The sequence below is a fragment of the Camelus ferus genome, chromosome 5, assembly GCF_009834535.1.
Source record: "Camelus ferus isolate YT-003-E chromosome 5, BCGSAC_Cfer_1.0, whole genome shotgun sequence".
In the NCBI taxonomy this organism is placed as follows: domain Eukaryota; kingdom Metazoa; phylum Chordata; class Mammalia; order Artiodactyla; family Camelidae; genus Camelus; species Camelus ferus.
The window spans coordinates 53800577-53819933 of record NC_045700.1 but is presented as its reverse complement, the minus strand read 5'-3'; the positions used below and the strand labels follow the sequence as shown (position 1 = coordinate 53819933).

At 34.6% G+C, this 19357-nt stretch overlaps 1 protein-coding gene across 6 annotated transcripts in view; it reads left to right on the top strand.

Moving 5' to 3' along the window:
- PDE1A (phosphodiesterase 1A) overlaps positions 1-19357 on the top strand; it is a 300999-nt gene that overhangs the window by 192265 nt on the left and 89377 nt on the right. For all 6 annotated transcript variants that reach the window (XM_014557844.2, XM_014557845.2, XM_032479873.1 and 3 more), the window contains one exon: positions 13548-13661. In XM_014557844.2, coding sequence (XP_014413330.1) covers positions 13548-13661 — 114 coding nt within the window. The remainder of the gene's footprint in view (positions 1-13547; positions 13662-19357) is intronic.

The window sequence follows — 19357 nt, the reverse complement described above, 5'->3', positions numbered from 1 at the left end:
TTTTTCTCCCACTACAGACTAGTGTTGAAAATCTGTGCATCCTCTGCCTAATTACAGTGAATATTCACTGCCTTATAATAATATATATATTAAATATGATTTATGTAATAAAAACCAAGCTAAAAATGAAAATCTACTTTTAAGAATTTCCTGCCTAGATACCTTATTTTCATTATACCCTAGTTATTGTTTCATAAAAGATAATTTATGGAGTGTCTCTAAAAAACTGTGAAAATCTCTGTTATTTGCCAGTATAAGGGATCTGAGCTAAAAAAAAAAGAAATGAAGCTGAATCTTGAAATTTCAAATTTAAGCTTTTATATTAATGCTTGTCTTCTTACCATTCTGTACAACTCTGTTTAAACTGTATCTGACCTACTTTAAAAGTTAAAAATTAAATAAAAGAACTTCAAGCCTTCTTGCGTTGGTCAATTCTACCAGATTTTTCTTCCCCACAAAATTAACCATTGCTGAGCTACTATAGAGAACAGGATTGAGCTTACCAGGGTGAGGACTCTTTCTAGAAAGTTAAGCAGTTATTGACTTCTAAGCCTGCTCTTACATTTGGATCTGCATGAATTACTGTTTCATTTTGATTTTGAGCATTGGCAGGTAGGTATCTGGATGATCTTGAAATATTGTCCATAATGGATGAACAATGTCTCCACTTACCATATATCCTAGATCAAAACTATGGATAACTGCTAAGGAATCAAAATGATTCATAAATCCCTCTGATACGATAGAGATGTCAATTTTACTGGTTACTGCTTCTTTGAGGACCCCATTCTAATACTAAGCCTTCCCTTTTTATGAGGCTACCAAAACATAGACTTGAAGCCTCTGATTCAGCATTTTTGGTTAAAGATTTGGAAAAAACAATGTCAAAAGTTTATGCCTTAGGTCATTTGCTCCAGCAAATTGTTGAATATGCCATAACCATTAGAAACTTTGAAATTAGAAGGTTTGACACAATTATTTAGGCATATTAAATCACATTTTTAACCATGTCCATTTCCAGACTAGCCCTTGCATTGATACAAGTTGGAATCTTTGTAGGGGTGAAAGAAAACACTAAGAATTCAAGATTCTCCCAGAAATTGACTTGTTTAATTACTGTAATAAAGAGACTTTATGAAGAAATCTTGATCTTCCAGAAAGATCAAGATGCAGAAGTCATCATATTCTCTTGGTCAGATACATATGGTAAATGTGTCACAGGGGACATGGATTTGGCATATCTGTAGTGCAGTGGATTGATTGACATTAAATACACTGTAATTAAGGGTGGCACTTGCCAGCCCTTCACTGTAACCTCGTCATAGCAGGGATTCAAAAGAGTTGGATAAGGACCTTTGCTGATTTTGTGACCTATTCCAAGTGAAGAGCTTTCTGATAGTGTTTTACACGGCTTTATTATCTCACACGGCCATCTAATTTCACCTGAAACATCTACTGAAACTCTGTAGCAGTGCCTTTCAGTACAAATGGGGCTGCATTTACCTTGGTCAAGTTGGAAGAATTTGCAGAAGAGCACCTAATGAGTGAGGTGTCACCGTAGCATCCAGCAACTCTCTAATAAGAAAATACAGACCACTGAGAATTCCCTGAAAATAAGTTATGGGAAAAACTGGCCTAGGGCAGTTTTCTTATTGTTTAGCATGTCATTTCATACTTAAAATCAGAAATCTGTCTTGCCTTGTTTGCTCAATTAGGAGCAGATAAGGACTTAGAAGCAAAAATATGTTGAGAATTCTGTCTGTGGCTGTGTAGTGAGACTATGGTTGGCTTCTGGGACTGGATCAGTGCTTGGTCTGTATTTTCGATAACCAAAAATGCACATGGGTGAGCATAGCACCACCACTGAATGGATCTGCTAGGAAGGTGCAGCTTCCCACAAGAGTTGCTATTTGGAGCATCTCTTCTATGGACAATTTTTGTTGATTTTTCAACTACATTCTAGGAACTTATGATAGCCAGGTCTTCATTAGTTCTGAAAGAAAGAAAAGAAGCAGAGAAAAGGGAAGGGAAGAGAGAGAGGAAATATTTCCTGGTTATTATACTTATCTTTCCTCTCTGAATTTAGCTGCATTTTTATTGTTATGCATGTTGAGGGTATTGGAGTAAATTGTACAAAATTTTGTATTACTTTTGTTAAAATACACTTTTCATAAAGGTAAAATCATAAGTCATGCAAATAAAAATTAAACATGTGCCAAGGTTTTGCTTATGTCATTAATAATGAAGGAATCAGTAAGAATTTACAACTGATTGAAAAAGCATTTAAGAAGCTAGATGTATCTAGATGATGTTCTCATAAGACTGCTGAGTTAGATGCATAACTGGATAATGTCTAACATTAGGTTGTCTATTCCACCAAATAAGGAGTTTTTTCATTTCTACTGGACAAAAATCTACAAGTACAATGAACAAATAGCTTCACTAAATCTGGATCCTTTAATCAATATAAAACTGAACTAAATACTATTCCTCTAGATAACCCTTCATTAGATTTGCCCCATTATGACAGAAAAGACATGCCACCCACCTTTCTGCCTATTTCCAAACCTCAGAAATGACTTTTTCTAAAATTGAAGTATAGTGAATTTACATAAAAGTTTTTGACACTTTCTGGTTACTGTGTATTAGGATTCATGACCCTGATCCAAGGGTTTTATTCCCTTGGATATATTCCTTGCTCTATCCCTACTCTGCTCTGTATTAATACAGCTGAATTTTGCAGCCTTCTACATCAACTGGCATCTGTCTGGATTTGGCCAAAGGCAGACACTGTCAGGAGATAGCAGGATAGGTGAGGAGAAAGAGAAAAGCCAGGGTGTTTCTCCCTCACTCTCTGCTCCTAGGAAAACTTCATTGCATCAGCTGTGTGTCTTCTGTGGTTCCAGATGCCCTCCTGGACAAACCCACTGGTGCTCCTTTCATCTGAAGAAACCCCCAAACCTGCTAGGACCTGGGGATCCCACCTCTTTCCCTTGATCCTCCCAAATTCCTGCAGTTTGCTTATTAGAGAGATCCACACTATTCTCCCGGTTGTCTTTCCATCTTCCATCATCCCAGTAATCAATTTCAAGAATTAAATTCTCAATTTTAAATGTTCACAGTTGTTATGTTTTCCTAGTTTGAATTTGACTAATTTGTTAGGGAGTGTTTTACCTATTTTTTATCCCTATTGTTTAGCTACACTAAATTTGGGATTTAGTGGTTTATATATGAGTGATGATGCACTCTCAAAACTGCTTCTGTCAATGCCAAAATGACATTCCTCAGATCTCATAAGGTGAGAATTATTTCCAACAATCTTGAGAGACCATGTATATAAAAGTTACATTTCCATGGAGGCAAGGAAAATTCTGCAAAATCAAATACGAATTTTTGCTCTCCAATTTTAGTGGTGTCTTGAAATCCAGAATATTCATATACATATGGAGAGAGAGAGAGATTTGGAGAGAAGGAGAATGGCAAAAAGAGTGTTAGGGAAGGGAAGGGGGGAAGGGAGACAGAAGGAGGGAGAGGGAGAGAGAGAGAGAGAATTATTCAAATTAGGCTAAAATAATTTTTTTCTAATACAACAACCTTCGCAGTAAAAGCCGTCTTCTCAATCCATTCACTTGAAGTCAGTTTGGTCACTTATTATGTCACCAATTACATCCCAGCAGAAGGATTTCTCTTTCAAGCGACTCTTCTTTAATTGATCCCAATTTTCTTCTCTCAGTGTCCAGAGTAACGGGAGGACTTCTCTACTTCCCTGCTCTCTGACAGGACTTTGATAGTACTTGCCATGGAAATATTTCTGCTTATTAGATTTTCTTTTGTTTATGATTCATTGTAATTGGAAAAATTCCATGTTGACTTTTCTTTCCATAGTTTTATATTTTTGTGTGCATATTTCTTTCAAGATCTATTTTAGTATGATTTTCCTTCTCTGCTACATTCTGTTGGTACAAGCACTGCATTAATTAAGAGTAAATGTCCCAAGCCCACTTTTAAACATTCCTTTGTTATTTTTGGTGGAACTGGTGCTCAAGTTGCTTTACTCCACCAATACAGAAATAGACTTTGCTACTTTCCAGCCCCTTATTGCTTCAGGAGCCACCCAGACTCATAGTGCTCCTCTCACGCCCAACCTCTTGTCTACTCACTTTAATTCTTTCTAAACCACATTCTAATTTGACTTTTGTAGCACTGCCCAACATACTTTCCCTGTTCTCTGATTTTGCAAAAAAAAAAAAAAAAATAATAATAATAATAATAATAATAAATTCAGCCATCATAGTTCACTCTACTCTCATATTTTATACTATTTCTCCATGTGTCCTTTTCTCTTTTTCACATATATATTTCCTCTTCTGTGTCTATCTCAAATCTGAAACAAAGTGCCTGTTTTCAGTTTAGTCCATGAGCCTAGAACATGTAATGAAGAGGTGCATATTTAATTATGTGTAATTTTTTTTCCTTTGGCTTCATTGTGTGTCTAAAAGAGGCTAGAACGACTGGAATTCAACATAACCATCAACTCATGGTTGGAATATTTGGTGCCCTTTTAGTCTTTCTTTGCTTCCAATTCAAGATGCATTTTGACACCTTGTTATTTTTAAGTCATTTAAATTTGCCATGGTCAATGATTCCAAAACTACCAAATAAAGGACCTGACTTCTATGTCACTTGTCTTATGAGCAATTTATTGAACATTCTACTTTAATAGGGGGTTATGCCATTAAAATTCTTTTTTTATTATCAAAAAACTTCAGTTTCCCAGAAGTAAATAATCTCAATGACTTAGTTCATTTTAATCCTTTGTTCTTTAGCATACTTCCAAATAATATGCTTTTTTACTCTTTTTTGACTTATTAATTTCAGACTTTGCCAATTGGCATCTGTAATAATAGAGGGAATATCTCTCATATATTAATTTCACCAACTTTCCTACCTTCATCTTCTCAAAATAGTTGTACCTTATTTTGTTTTTGTCATTACTGTTTCATAGAAGTGTGGTTTGTAAATACTATTCACTCGTCAATCAAATAGCATAAATCAAATGACTATTCTATGTTGTATAGTTTTTTTCTTTCTCCTGGATTTCATAATCATTGTATTTTTCATGTATATTTTTTAATTTTATGCTCAACTGATCCGTCAAAACCAAGTTCCAAATATCCTATCAGCTCCATTGTTCATCCGTTCCATTTTTTCCCCTAGAGACTTCCCTCCAACTTCATTTCCTCTGTACTCCCAAGTCAATCTAGACTAGTTAATTCCTAGGATGGGCACACATCTCTTCTTTGGAGGCTTCCCTTCTTTGCTTATCTGTATTAAAATTTCTGCTATGTTTTCGGTTTGATCAAACACATCTCCCAGTGGCTTCCTGAAATAGAAGGCATGGAAAATCAAATTTTTAGACTTATTGAATATCTTAAAATAGCTTTATTCTTTCTTCAAACTTGATTGAGATTTTGGTTGAGTACAGAATTGTAGTTGACCCCAGGACCAGCTACATAATGTACAGGACTCAGTGCAAAATGAAAATGTGGGGTTTCTTGTTCAAAAATTATTAAGAATTTTTGGCTGGTGACAGCAGAGCACTAAACCAAAGATGGGGTTCCTTCTAAGAACTTCGAAGGTCCTATGTGAGTAACAGGGTGCATGTCCATGAAATTGACCCTGGTGGGCCCTTTTAAAATGGAGATTTTTCATTCTAGAAAGTTGGCTTTTTCTTTGAGAGTTCTCTCCATTCCCAATGTCTAGAATTTTATTTAACTAGATATCAGCTCTCTTAGACTGGCCCTCTAATTTTCTTATCATTATTATTCAGTTATCCATTTTGCTGTCTTTATGTCCACTTTATGTGATATTAGACTTTATCCTCTACCCCTTTTGTTGACATTTTTATGTAAATCATCAGTGTTAATTCCCAAGAGCTCTTTCCATTTATTCCATTTTTTAAAAGTAGCATCATGTTCTTGGTTCATGGATGAATCTCTTCCCTTGCTTTTCTAAGTTTTCTTTAATTTAAGTATAGTTGATTTGCAATGTTGTATTAATCTCAGGTTTATTATATAGTAATTCAATATTGTATAATTATACACCATTTAAAGTTATTATAATTTTTTTCTCTGTACTGTATGTACAGTATATTCTTGTATCTTATTTACTTTATACCTAGTGGTTTGTATCTCTTAATCCCCCTTCCTCTGTCTAGTAACCAGTAGTTTGTTCTCTGTATCTATGAGTCTGTTTCTGTTTTATTATATTCATTCATTGTCTTATTTTTTAGATTCCACATATAGATGAAAACACAGTGTCCTTCTCTGTCCAGTTTATTTCACTGAACATAATGCCCTTCAGGTTCATCCATGTTGTTGTTGCAGATGATAAAATTTCATTCCTTTTTTATGGCTGAGTAATATTCCACGGCATATGTATATCGTATCTTCTTTATCCATTCATCTTTTGTTGGGCATTTAGGTTACTTCCATATATTGACTATTGTAAACAATGCTGCTATGAACAGAGGTTCATATATCTTTTCGAATTAGTGTTTTCATTTTCTTCTAATAAATACCCAGGAGTGGAATTGCTGGATCATACAGCAGTCCTATTTTTAATTTTTTGAGGAAATTCTATATTGTTTTCCATAATGGCTGAACCAATTTACATTCCCATCAACAGTGAACTAGAGTTCCCTTTTTTCCACATCCTCACCAACATTTATTATTTGTTGTCTTTTTGATAATAGCCATTCTGACAGGTATGAGGTGATACCTTGTTGTGGTCAGGTTTGCTTTTTTTTTTTTTTTAATGTTTTCCTTTGGTCTCTGTATTGTTTCTGTTTCCTCTAAGTTTCTTTATTTTGTTTAGATATGTCTATGTCTTTCATGTTTGAGATTTTCCTTTTTGCTTACTTACTGGCCACAGGCCATCAATATTAAAGAGCGTGGCTTTGAAAAGTGATCAGAATCTCTTTGTCATAGGTGGGGTTTGTCACCTGCTAGGCTTCACCAAAGGGTGAGGAATTATGAACTGTTTGTGCCCAAAATTTTATTTCTCTGGGGCTTTTCAGTCATGCCTTCACTGAATCCCCCAATCTCTATTCTGTAAATAGGTGGGAGAAAGGAACTTGTGGTATCATCACTCAGTGTGCTGACTTTTATTTAATCCTCCTATTTTCAATCTGGCAATCCTGCCTCCTTTCCAGGCTGCTATAGCAAAGGATAGTGTCCAGCTACCTGGGGTAGAGAAAGGAATGTGAAAACTCTAAAAATTTTCACTCTTTTGTTTTGAGCCTAAAGACAGATCCTTAAATTATAAGATCTTTGGTGTCCCTACCTCCTGAGCTGCTCTGTGGTTCTGTGGGGATTGCCTCCCATCTCTTAGTAATCACCCTTTGAAAGCTCTTTGGATTGTTTCTCTTTCTTAGTATCAGCTGACTCAGTTACTATATCTCGCTGCTTAATTTTTCCAAAAATGTGTTGTAAGCTTTTCTCTGCTTTATTATCTTCTGTTTTGTTCTTTCTCCTTGTAGTTATTTTACCTTTTCAGTCTGGTTATGTTATGTTAATGACATTTCAGGGGTGAACAGTGATAAACGCATTTTTTTAACCCATCAGACCTAAGTGAAAACCACAAATCTCCTCTTGTCTATTTCTTTTCTTTAAATTTAAAAATTATACCACACATTCTGTGACCCAGCTAGCATTAGCCATCCTCCATAAACACTCCTTTCCAGAGTCAGGCTCCTCTCATGTGAAATTGACAATTCAGGTCTCCTGGCTCTCGTGTTTCCTATGAAGCAGCTGATCCTCAGCATTTTGTGCAGTTTTCATGCGCAGAGCTCACTCTAATGCTGACCACTACAGAAAACTGCAAATAGCTCTTCATTCAGGGTGTTGCTCCTCTCCACAAATATCAGAAAAAAGGTAAATGTGAATTCAAGGAGCTCTTCTGACTCGAAATCCTTACAGTCTTTCCGACACCCCCCATAGGATTGTGCTGAAAGTCTCTGGTATGGAGGAATGGCATTGTAGGTACAAGTTAGGCAAAAAAGATAGCACAGCTGAAATGGGCAATTTAAGGAGCAGTTAATAAAAAGAGTACTTATAGTAGGTAGACGAGTGTAGGAAACTACCAGGATAATGTAACACCTCTGGGCTAATAACATGGGGCTCCCGGGATGTGTTGTACCTTGAAAGGAAGAGAGAAAGAGAGGTGCTGAGAGAAAACTCTGTCGAGAGGGCTGTCTGGTAAATGACTTCCTGTGGAGGTGACACTCCAGGGAGAAGAAGAATAACACACTGCCTTCACTGCTCCCTTTCTCCTATCTCCTGCTGATGCCAATTTGAAATCAGAAGCCTGATGTAGTCTCTGCATTCTCTCCCTCAGGGTAAGGAGCAGAGGAGAGCCCAGGAGAGTGGCTCTGGATGGACAAATGAAAGATATTTAACTCAGAGGGACCACTTGAGCTCAGTGCTAAATGTGTGTTTTCCAAGGTCCAAGAGAATGACATAAAATGTAAAATTGTTCTTCAGTGGGTCTGCTATGTTTACACCCTATTCCTAACCTTTCTTCCCTGGTTTAAATAAATACTAGTAGGTGAAGGTCACTACTTTTTCTTCATCAGAACACATATATTTAAATGTATATATATAATATATAAAAATATTTCCTCTATGAAACAATGTTATGAATAAATATATTTATATACTTTATAAATATATTTGAATGTATTATGTATTCATATACTTAAATATATATTTAACCACATATTTATTTAAGTATGTAATGTTTTTTGGAAGGGGGAATTATGCAATGCCCATTTCTGTAATAAAAAGTATACTCTAGAAGTAAAGTGATAGTTAACCTAAATTGTGATTTTAGGAGAAGAGAGAAAATAATTATATATTTCTTTGTACTTAAAAACATACTTTTCCATTATATATTCTCCACTTCAGTGGGATTGTTTTGCTTCTTTAAACATAGAATGTAAATGTATTTTAAAAGACAATAATATTTGCCATACAATTATTTCCATTGTTTCGATGATACCATTTGTTATGGGAATTATTTATTCTATAAAATAAAGGTATCAAGGAGCTTTCAATTATATTTGCCTATGTAAAAAAAGTATCTTAAAGAGATTTTAAGCCTTTCTTCTTAGATTAAGATGAGGATTTAATTTCCTAAGCATTGACCTGCAAAGTAAACAAGACCATTTCATTATTTAATGGCTTCTTATCATTTTTATCATGTTCAGATTATAGGCAAGCAGGACTTACTGAAAATGATGTTGTGGCTTCTTGTTCTGACAGTCCCTATTTGTGTGTTTTTGTGCACTCCTGTGTATGGCCATATTTTAATGTCAGTTTTAACATCTGCTATAGATATTACTTTAGATTTACCTCTTCTGCTTTTTTTTAAACATTTTTTATTGATTTATAATCATTTTACAATATTGTATCAAATTCCAGTGTAGAGCATAATTTTTCAGTTACACATGAAGATATGTATATTCATTGTCACATTTTTTTCTCTGTTAGCTACCATAACATCTTGTGTGTATTTCCCTGTGCTATATAGTATAATCTTGTTTATCTATTCTACAATTTTGAAATCCCATCTATCCCTTCCCACCCTCCACCCCCTTGGCAACCACAAGTTTGTGTTCTATGTCTATGAGTCTGTTTCTGTTTTGTATTTATGCTTTGTTTGTTTGTTTTTGTTTTTGTTTTTTTTTAGATTCCACATATGAGCGATCTCATATGGTATTTTTCTTTCTCTTTCTGGATTACTTCACTTAGAATGACATTCTCTAGGAGCATCCATGTTGCTGCAAATGGCGTTATGTTGTCGGTTTTTATGGCTGAATAGTATTCCATTGTATAAATGTACCACCTCTTCTTTATCCAGTCATCCATTGATGGACATTTAGGCTGTCTCCAAGTCTTGGCTATTGTAAATAGTGCTGCTGTGAACATTGGGGTGCAGGTGTCATCCTGAAGTAGGGTTCCTTCTGGATATATGCCCAGGAGTGGGATTCCTGGGTCATATGGTAAGTCCTAGTTTTTTGAGGAATCTCCATACTGTTTTCCACAGTGGCTGCCCCAAACTGCATTCCCACCAGCAGTGTAGGAGGATTCCCCTTTCTCCACAGCCTCTCCAGCATTTGTCATTTGTGGATTTTTGAATGATGGCCATTCTGACTGGTGTGAGGTGATACCTCATTGTAGTTTTGATTTGCATTTCTCTGATAATTAGTGATACTGAGCATTTTTTTCATGTGCCTATCAATCATTTGTATGTTTTCCTTGGAGAATTGCTTGTTTAGGTCTTTTGCCCATTTTTGGATTGGGTTGTTTGTTTGTTTCTTATTAAGTCATATGAACTGCTTATATATTCTGGAGATCAAGCCTTTGTTGGTTTCATTTGCAAAAATTTTCTCCCATTCCATAGGTTGTCTTTTTGTTTTACTTATGGTTTCCTTTGCTGTGCAGAAGCTTGTAAGTTTCATTAGGTCCCATTTGTTTATTCTTGCTTTTATTTCTATTGCTTGAGTAGACTGTTCTAGGAGAACATTTTTGAGATGTATGTCAGATAATGTTTTGCCTATATTTTCTTCTAGGAGGTTTATTGTATCTTGTCTTATGTTTAAGTCTTTGATCCATTTTGAGTTTATTTTTGTGTATGGTGTAAGGGAGTGCTCTAGCTTCATTGCTTTACATGCTGCTGTCCAGTTTTCCCAACACCATTTACTGAAGATACTGTCTTTATTCCATTGTATATTCTTGCCTCCTTTGTCAAATGGCATTCTTAAAACCATATCCTTCTCACTTTTGTATTTCAGTTAGGTCAAAAATGGGGACATTGATAGGAACATGATTATCAATTTTCTTTTAAATTTAAATTATTAATGTATATACCATTCATGCTCTATAACATTAGAGATATCCTGGGAATTTTTAGCTTGGAATTAATGAAGACATGAATAGACACACAGGATTTTTCAGTATGAGAATATTCTTAGTTATGTAGGTGGTCCTCTTGCAAGATAGGATCATGCAGTGGTATCTTAGAAAGTAAACTTAGAGTATATGAAGTAAAGATTATGAAAACTACATCATTTTATATTGAGTATTTTTTCATTTGGAAGCTGGCAGTTCTATATTTGGATTAAAAAAATAATCATTTTCTACAGCTCAGTACTCTTTGTTCAAAGGTAGAAATTGTTTTTCTTCTGCAACTGCTTGATTAAATCACAGAGCCAATCAATTATTTTCAAAGATGGTGTTTCTATTTTCATTTCTGTCTTCTTTCAAGTGTTCTGATCATTAGATGCTGAGGAAGTCCCTCCAAAAAGCTAAGAACATCAAAGACTGTTCAGTACATAAATTTCAGGCTGATTTTTAAAGTCTTACGAATTATCAAAGATTAGCTTCATTCTCTTTGGAGAGAGATCATTAACAGTTTAATGCTGCTTTAGATTTTGTTTAATGTCTTTGATAGTATATATTAAATTTTTAAATATTTTAATTAAACTGATGAAAAACAGATATGTAACAGAAGCATCTATTTAACATATATCCTTTTTAATCTCAAATTATTGATTACATATTTCATTTTGTAATTTATAATTTGGTAAATGTGGACATATGTATACACCTATGAAGCCATTAGTACAATCAAGAAAATTAACGTTTTCATTACCCTCAAAATTTCCTTGAGCTCCTTTGTAATTTCCTTCCTCTCCTCATTCCCAACCTCTGATCTGCTTCCTGCCACTGCAAGAATAGCTTACATTTTCTAAAATTTTATATAAATGGAATCATACAGCATGCACACATCTTACTTCATTCAGCATAATTATTTGAGATTCACTCATGTCATTGTGTGTATCAATTATGTGTTCCTTTTTTTGCTGAGTGGAACTTCTTTGGGTGGATATGCCCATTTGTTTTTCCATTTACTTGTGGATAAACACATTTGGATTGTTCCCAGTTTGGAGCTATTACAAATAAAGCTGCTATGAATATTGATGTAGAAGTCTTTTTAAGGACATATATTTCTTTTTCTTTCCACCAAAGAATAGAATGGTTGAGTCATATGGTAGATACATGTTTAACTTTTTAAGAAACTGTTTTCCAGAGTGATTGTGCCTACTTACATTCCCAGCAGCAGTGTATGAGAGTTTAAATTGCTCTATATCTTTGCCAATATTTGGTATGATCAGTTATTTTAATTTTAGTCATTCTAATAGCTGTTTGATTATATCTTATTATTGTTTTGCTTCAGCTGTAGTTTTCAGTATATAGAGCTTGCACATATTTTGTCAGATTTTCTCCTATATTTTCTTCTAGTTTATAGTTTGAAGATACACATTTAGATCTGTGATGCATGTATGGATCAAAGTTTCTTTTACACGTAGAGACTTCTGTTGATACAGTACTATTTGTTGTAAAATCTATCCTTTTTTCTTTAAATTATCTTTCCAACTTTTTCCAAAATAAATTGTTTATATATTTGTGGGTCTATTTTTATTTTTTTTAATTCTTATTTTTTATTGAAGTTTGGTCGATTTACAATGTTGGTTTCAGTTTATATCGATTCAGTTTTTTATATATATATATTCAAAATATATATATATATATTCAGATTCTTTTCCATTACAGCTCATTCTTAGACTTTATATTCTGTTCCATTGATCTATTGAACTATTTTGGTGCTAATAATATACTATATTATGCCATTTATAAACTGTACTGATTACTGTAGCTTTAAAATAAGTCTTGAAGTAGTGTAAATCCCCTTTGTTCTTTTTGCTAAATTTGTTTTGACTGTTCTAGATCCTTGATTCTGTATGAATTTTGGAATCCAGACATGCTTTAAAATTTCTCAAACAGTTGTTACACATCATCCTATGGGCAAAAACAAGAGAAAGTATTTTACAGGTTTGCCTCAGATGAAAAACCATTGCAGTAAAAACACTAAGCATACATACATATATTTTTTCTCATCTTAATTATATTTTCTCAGATTTTTTCCTTTTATGTTTGTTTTTATTGCTATACACAGTGAATAATTGCTATAGTAGTAATCAAAAGAGTATCCTTTACCACAACATTGTAAAATGATTATAAATCAATAAAAAATGTTAAAGAAAAAGAGTATCCTTTAAATATTCTCTTAGTGCCAATTCTGAGGAAACAAAGCAGCCATACAATACATTCTAGTGTTAGGAATAGTTTTATGAAAACATCTATATTGTTTTGACTTTTCAGAAAAATTGTCCTTGAAATATGGTATCTAAACTGGCAACCTACAGACCTAGTATTATTGAGAGGTGAATATAATTTCTGCTAGTTGTTTAAGAGACAAAGACTGATCTTGATTATACCCAAAATACCTGAAAATATTTCTATGACCTGCAAAGATATATTGAAAATATAACTCAATGTGTATATTTAATAGCAAGCTAATTTCCATATAGTTACAATAAATCTTTTTATTTTTCTCTCTTTTTCGGCCACTTTTTGAAATAGACTAAGATGCTTGGTGAAGCAGCTGGAAAAAGGTGATGTTAATGTTGTAGACTTAAAGAAGAATATTGAATATGCAGCATCTGTGTTGGAAGCAGTTTATATCGATGAAACAAGGTAAGTTTTAACCTCCTCTCCCTTTTAAATTTTTTGGCTCTATCCATTTTTTTCCCCCCTTTTTTTTTTTTTGACCCTCCTTTCATATCTTAGTCATGAAATCAAAATCAAAATCTTATTAAAACTTAAAATGTTATTTGTGTAGCCATGTAAGGACTATGATCCTTTCTTTAACAAATATACATTTTAATCCAAATGCTTGAATATCACAAATACTCAATCCAAAAAGTCATAAAATAAACACATTGAAGTCTCCTCTCCCCCTACTCTCATTGTCCTTAGGCTCAGATTTTTAAATAGAGACAGATAAATGTAGACTTATACATATTTTCACTGATATAAGAATTTTCCTATTACCTCAAGATTTCAGAGTTCCTTCTGAGCATATGGGTGTCACATACCCACAGAGTCTCATGAGATGTGTCTGTCAGACCCTCTGTGCAGAGCTTGCTAAGGGGCAGTCCCAAATGTGTATTTGATTATCACCTAAACCTCATCACCAGCCTCATAACTAGCAGAGCTGTAAGGAGATTAGAAAATGGGAATTTTTTTGAAGAGGGTTGTTAGCCCAGTACTGTGGCTCTCAACCAGATGATTTGCTCTCCATGGGTCACTGGGCAATTTCTGGAGACTTTCTCGGTTTGGTTGATGGAGACATGCTACTGTTATATAGTGGGTAGAAGCCAGGGATGCTGGGAAACATCTTACAATGCACAGGAAAATGCCCCGCAACAAAGAGTTATCCAGCCCCAAATGTCAATAGTATGGAGTTTAAGAAATCCTGGCCTAAAGGGAGAGCTGTGTATTTTCTCTTTCCTCTCTAAGGGAATTCTTACCCCTGACCTCAAGTCATGGGAGGGGTCCTGAGGACCCTAGAGCTAATAGAAGACTCAAGGCAGCATGATGTGACAGCTCTTGGGGAATCTGACCAGGGTCTGTTGGAGTCCAGAGAGTGCTGAGACTAGTTCCTGACTCTCATCTCATGAAAGATAAAGGTGGCAGACTGATTCAGAGGTAAGAGGAACCCTGTGGAGAGAGAGTCATGCACTTCTGGAGTTTAGCACAGATAAGTACTGAGTTTTTTCAAAGTCAGGAGACAGGTGGAATAGAGGTCTTTCAAAGGGATTGACCAAAGAATACTGACTTCAGAGGGTGAAAAACAGGCTTCGGAGGGTAATTATTGGTATAGAAGCCAGGGTAGAAGTCGTGAAAATTCAGCTCAAATATCAGCGAACATACAATGTTCAAGATGCCCTCTTAGTGTAGTGAGCTGTCTCTGAAGGGTGCATAAAAGCTCCCTAAGAGGGAAAAAATAAACAACTAGCATTTGGGCATTTGTCACAGAGGTGACAACAAACCCACCAATCTTGTTAAGACCCTTTGACTGTTATTTCCTGCCTCCCTCAATGCACAGTGCTGAACAACGAGAAGCAGCAGAGTGAGACAGAGTGGGACGGGGCCGGAACGTGGAACGTGAAGACATCCATCGTTCCCTTCTCTTCTACAGGCTCCCTGCCTGGGGCAGGCCTGAGCGTGGGGCAGGAGAGAAATGTTGTCTGGTGTGAGATTGAAGTTTTTATATATTAATGTGTAGAGGAATTACACCACAGTAATGTTATGTAATAGGTAATAAATTAAAATATGATTCAAAAAATCAAAAAAATGTAAAAAGGTACCTTATGAATGTCTTGCCTCCACCTGTTCCCAAGTCTACTTAAATTCCCCAGCTCATAAATTTCTTATGTATATTTTCAGTAATTAAGTACAAATTTTTAATTTCATATTTTTCCCTCTGCCTTTCATGGAAGGTAACACTTTTCTTTTTTTTTCCTTCTTTTTAATTGAAGTATAGTCAGCTTACAGTGTCAGTTTCTGGTGTGGACTATGTTTTTTGATCATGATCTTTTTTTTTATTGAAGTACAGTCAGTTACAGTGTGTCAATTTCTCATGTACAGCACAATGTCCCAGTCATGCATATACATATATTCATTTTTATATTCTTTTTCATTAAAGGGTACTACAAGATACTGAATGTAGTTCCCTGTGCTATACAGAAGAAATTTTTTTTAATCTATTTTCATATATAGTGGCTAACATTTGCATATCTCAAACACCCAAATTTATCCCTTCCCATCCCTTTCCCCCAGTAACCATAAGATTGTTTACTATGTCTGCGAGTCTGTTTCTGTTTTGTAGATAAGTTCATTAGTGTCCTCTTTTTTTTTTTTTTTTTTGGTCAGATTCCACATATGAGTGGTATCATATGGTATTTTTCTTTCTCTTTCTGGCTTAGCTCACTTAGAATGATGATCTCTAGGTCCATCCATGTTGCTGCAAATGACATTATTGTATTCTTTTTTATAGCTTAAGAGACATCTTTCATTTTGATTTGTTTTCCCCTAAACAAAGAAACTTGGAGTTCTTCCTATATCATGTACTAAACTTTTAAATTTCAGACGATGGGGATTTTCACTAGTAACTGACAGAAAAGGGTGTGATGAGGACCATGATGCATAGGTGATTTTCTTTGTCCCCAGAACAGAACTCCTCTGCTAAAGCATGGTGTGGAGTCATAAACTAAGACAAAAATAAGTATACTTTTAGAATGACTTTTTGGTTAACTTTCACTGAATGTGTATAAATATATATGATCCTTCTATGAGAACAGAGAGTCAAAGTGTAAATAAAAAAAAAATTAGATATTGTTCCTATAATTTCTTTGCCTTCAATTTTTTGTTCCTTATTGTTCACAAGTTGTTGAACTTAACATACTTAGATTTCTTCAATCTGCCCTGGACACTTAATTTTTTATATTTATATAGAAATTAAGAACTTTCACCTTTAATAATTATTTGGAGATTTACACTATTCATCTTGTAAAGACATAATACTAAACTATTCGGTTTGCCTAAGTATTTTGTCTTTCATTTGATAGAATATTATATGCTTTCTTTATTAATTTTTCTGTTGTATTTCCTTCTCCCAGAAAATTATGATTTCATGGATATTTTTTAACATAGATCCCCATGATCCCTAATTTATTTAAACTTATGTTACATTTCAAAGTATAGTTCCTTTTCATTTGAAACTTGCTCTTTTGTGGGAAAAAAAAAACTGCTTTATTGCTTCATGGTACAAATTTTTTTTCCTCTTGACAACAAAACATCCCAGCTCTTAACAACACATTCCTCAATTTTACTCAAATGACACCAAACTTTTCACTCTTTTAATGCTATCATGGCATCATGTTTTTTAAATTGGATTAATAACAATACCCCACACTTGTACCATTCTGAGAGCTCTTAGCTTTGTTATCTCATTTTAGTCTTACCACAATCCAGTGCAGTTGGCAGGGTGTCATTACTTTCTATACTTTACTTTACTAATGAGAGGACTACAGCTCTTGAAGTAACCTCGTTAGTCAAAGGTCACAAACCTAGACTTTAACAAAGCTGGAACTAGAAACCAAGGTATGACTTCTTACTTAGGGCTCTTCTTTCTATAACTGGCTCCTCTCAGACTATCGCTATCAAGCAGGATGATTTTTAATGCCCTCTGAAAGATTTAGATGACAATGTGTAAAATATCCTGATAGTTGAAATTGTAAATTCTGCAAAAACAATACCTACCACTTATTACTAATAACTTATTATTGTAGTCTGCTATGTGCCAAGAACTCTTCTAAGTATTTTAAGACACTATTGTGTTTCATCATCATAACCATCCTAATGAGATAGAAACTTTATTATCACCATTTTACGTAGGGGCAAAGAGAGTCACAGAAAAGTTACGTAGCTTAACTAACCCAGTGAGTACCTTGAAGAGTGGAGTTAGGGCCTTGGCAGCCCAACTCTAGACCCTGGCTGTGAGGCACAGTTCTCATCTGCATCCCTTTAGTCACATCTGACTAGAAGGCAATTTCAAAGACTCATTGGAAGTTTTGATGAAAGCTCACATGCTGTCAGGGTTGTCAGACCCAGAGGTATGTGCACTGAGGTACATCTTCTTCCAACTCTGCCTTCAGTGATGTCACATTGATATCTTGCAACTGGAAGTATTTATACCATGGAAGTTGCCAAATGCTGCAAATTATGATTAGTGATTTTTCTGGAGAGCCAGTGGTTAAACATTTACTATCATTCCACTGGTCAGACCTAAGAATACTTTGTATGTATCTTCTAAGGCTGTCACTTTATGATTAAATAACAACTCAAGAAATTTTAGAGCAAAAATACTTAATCTGGTTCAATTTCCTATAGACTTGGTAAGACACAGAAGTAAATTGAGGATGTTTTTGTTAAGATGTATATATAATTATTAAAATTGCACTTGCCTTAGGAATGTTAGCAAAACAGAGATGATTTAGAAGGAGATGGAATGAAGAATTTCTTTTCTTTCAAACTTGAAATTTAAAAAATGCTGACTTCTGAGATTTTTCTTAATGGAAAATTTTCTTTCTGGAAAAAAATTCTTCAGTAAGTATTCCAGAGAGGCATTTTAAAAAAATTTTTTGGCTGAACTGCAAAAAAGGTCTATGCATAATAAAGCAGGATAAAACAGAAATTTTGAATTGTTTTCACACACACACACACACACACACACACCTTTTCCCACTGAGACTTAATGGCTGCAGGGTTTCAGTTAAAACAAATCATAACGCAAAATCTCTCTTGAAATATGATTTGAGTAAGAAAAATAAAAACAGAGTTTCTGATAGAATTTGTATTGTAAACTTCTTTGAGGGATTAAAGCACAATTCCCTAATGAATATGATTTCTTGTAGGTTTCTTAACAAGACATTTTCAAATGCAAATGCCAGTATCTTATGAATTCTGCTTTCAGATGTGTCCCTAGAGGCTATTGCTTTTCAAAACTGCACAGTTATAATCCAAAAACATGTGGCTTAAAAAAATCTGTTTGTCCTTATTTGGATTTGGACGCTGCCAGGAAAAGTAGCATCCTTGGCCTCATGTATTGCTATTTACGAGGACAGGCAGCTGACTGGGAGCTATACTTTCAATGATGGGTATTATGCTTACTAACACCACCCTACAACACAATTTATAACTTCATTTTCTTAATGTGAACCAATCTAAGTCTTATGATTACCATAGTTTGAGCACAGACTCTGGATTCAGAAAGTGTGGGTTGTTCAAAGCCTGGATCAATACTCTCTTCCTTTAAGCAACTGACTTAACTTCTCTGTTTCCTAGCTTTATCATCTGTAAATTAACAATAACGACAATACTGACCTCACAGGGTTGATTTGAGGATTAAATGTTGCACAATATCTGACAGAGCAAGAGTTGAATAATCACCACTTTTTGTTGTACTAATGAAATGCAGGTATTTCTGGGTACATAACACCTTAGGATATATAATTTATGAAAAATATCAAATAGTTTCTTGAGAGCAGTTTTGGATCCTAAAGAAATGAAGACAGGTGGGCTCAAGTTACCAGGAAATGAAAGCAAAGTGCAAACTGATGGAAAACAAACCTTAATAGGATACAGATCTTGATTTTAAAAAAATCTTCAGTGGATTCCTATGTCTTAGTAAGTCTAAGATCCTTAATTCTGAGAGATGATCTTGAGCAAGAATGCATGGATGTCAATCAATACGTCACAAAGTTAGTCTACTAGAAATTGAGTGAAATCCAGGGCATCTCAAAAGGAAGCCCTTAAAATCATCAAGT